Raw genomic sequence first — 2,228 nt, 5'->3', positions numbered from 1 at the left:
AGAGGCAGGTGGATTTCTGAGTTCAAGGCCAGCCTGGTCTACAGAGTGAGTTCCAGGACAGCCAGGGCTACACAGAGAAACCCTGTCTTGAAAAAAAACCCAAAAAAACAAAAAAACAAAAAACAAAAACAACAACAACAACAAGTAAAAGAATTCTGACTCCTACCAAAGGAAAGGAACTCTATTAAAATGTCAATATTACTTTTACCAGAGTAAGCTTTATCTGTTTGTTTATTTAGAGACAGGCTCTTGCTATTCAGCCCCAAATGGCTTTAAACTCAAGACTTTTCTGCCTCATTCTCCCAAATAGCTGGGACTATAGTAGCTCACCATAACACCCAGGCACAGACTAAGATTTTACTTATATGTTAGTCTATGGAATAAAGTTACGATTAACAACAAAAGAAACTGGGACTGTAGCTCTGTGGCAAAATGCAAAGCTCTAAATTGACACATTGGCAACATACACACACACAAACACACACACACACCTTGGGCAGAGCTGGCTATTAAAATAACTGAAATATGCAAGGAATATGAGATTAAGGCATTACCATTGATTGGGGCAACACTTTATAGCTTTTCCATGTAGGAGTTCAACTTTCTATCACCAACACCCCAGACCTATTATCTATTATTTCAATAACCTATAATTAAATAATTAAATGCAGAGTTTAAAAGAAAGGAAGGAAGAAAAGAAGAAAAAAAGATTGGATCAACTAAGACTCAACTGGTAATGCTTTTAAGCAAATATGTATATCAGTAATTATAATGGCTTATACATATGAAAAAGTAATGTGCACACACATATAAAATGTTTACCTCTACATCTAATACTTTGTATGCATATGGATTTGAAGTATATAATCCAGGAATTAATACTTTACACTGAGAATTACTGCCTTTACCTTTTCATAATAAAACAAAGCTTATACAAGGTGCCAGGACACTTCCTTACCTGTCTGGCAAGCAGCATGGTGGGTATGCGGTCTGCAAGAGGTGGCCTTGGTCTGGGTGACTGGCTTGCACAATATGCCTTTGTTCTTCAGAAGCTTGGGGGGCTTCAGAGGCTGAGGTCTCTCAGCAGGTGCCTGTGCACTTCCCTAGTTAGGAACAAATCAGTGAACCAGAGTGCTTTTAGTACATTACCAATGACTATATTGTTATCATATGAAAAGCAATGTTATCCCTCTAGAAGAGTAGTTACAAACAGAAAGCATTCTGGGGGAGACATTACCAACACTACTAACTCCTAATTCCCCTAATCAGCATTGATTTCATTTATATTCTGGAAGAGCTGGGCATGGTGGTGCATGCCTTTAACCCTAGCACTGGGGTGGGGACAAGGGGTGCAGAGGCAGGCAGATCTCTGAATTCAAGGCCAGCTTGATATATAAATCGAGTTCCAGGATAACCAGGGCTGTTACACAGAGAAACCTTGTCTTGAAAAACAAACAAACAAACAAACAAAAATCCTGGAAGATGGACATGGCTAGCTAGCATGGGCAAAGCCCTAGGTTCAAACCCTAGTAACACATACACAGAAACATATACACTCACATACATAAATACATATACATACATTCTCACATACACACTCTCACATATACACACAAATACACACGTAGATTATCCTACATAAAATATGAGCCAAATAAAGAAAAACCAAAAAAAAAAGAGTAATTATTTTTTTAAAATACTGCTTACAACCTCAGACTCCATAAAAAAAATTATATATAAACATTATTAAGGATCTCAACTGGAAAACACAAAACAGAAGAAAAAAAAGCATGGAGAATTTCAAATGACTAGAACAGAAAGGAATTATTCTCTTTTTTTAAGATTTTATTTATTTACTATATGTAAGTACACTGTAGCTGTCTTCAGATCTCATTACAGTTGGTTTTGAGCCACCATGTGGTTGCTGGGAATTGAACTCAGGACCTCTGGAAGAGCAGTCAGTGCTCTTAACCACTGAGCCATCTCAGCAGCCCCCAAAAGGAACTATTCTTTTTTTTTTTTATTAGATATTTTCTTTATTTACATTTCAAATGCTATCCCGAAAGTTCCCTATACCCTCCCCCTGCTCTGCTCCCCTACCCACCCACTCCCACTTCCTGGCCCTGGTATCCCCTGTACTGGGGCATATAAAGTTTGCAATACCAAGGGGCCTCTCTTCCCAGTGATGGCCTACTAGGCCATCTTCTGCTACATATGCAGCTAGAGAC

At 38.4% G+C, this 2,228-nt stretch overlaps 1 protein-coding gene across 4 annotated transcripts in view; it reads right to left on the bottom strand.

The window, feature by feature from the left end:
* Positions 1–2,228, bottom strand: part of Zmym6 (zinc finger MYM-type containing 6) — a 45,967-nt gene that overhangs the window by 2,654 nt on the left and 41,085 nt on the right. For all 4 annotated transcript variants that reach the window (XM_029476489.1, XM_021161345.2, XM_029476488.1 and 1 more), the window contains one exon: positions 959–1,103. In XM_029476489.1, coding sequence (XP_029332349.1) covers positions 959–1,103 — 145 coding nt within the window. The remainder of the gene's footprint in view (positions 1–958; positions 1,104–2,228) is intronic.

This window comes from Mus caroli, chromosome 4 (genome assembly GCF_900094665.2).
Source record: "Mus caroli chromosome 4, CAROLI_EIJ_v1.1, whole genome shotgun sequence".
In the NCBI taxonomy this organism is placed as follows: domain Eukaryota; kingdom Metazoa; phylum Chordata; class Mammalia; order Rodentia; family Muridae; genus Mus; species Mus caroli.
The sequence above is the reverse complement of the archived record's forward strand: the minus strand, read 5'-3'. Positions and strand labels throughout refer to the sequence as shown.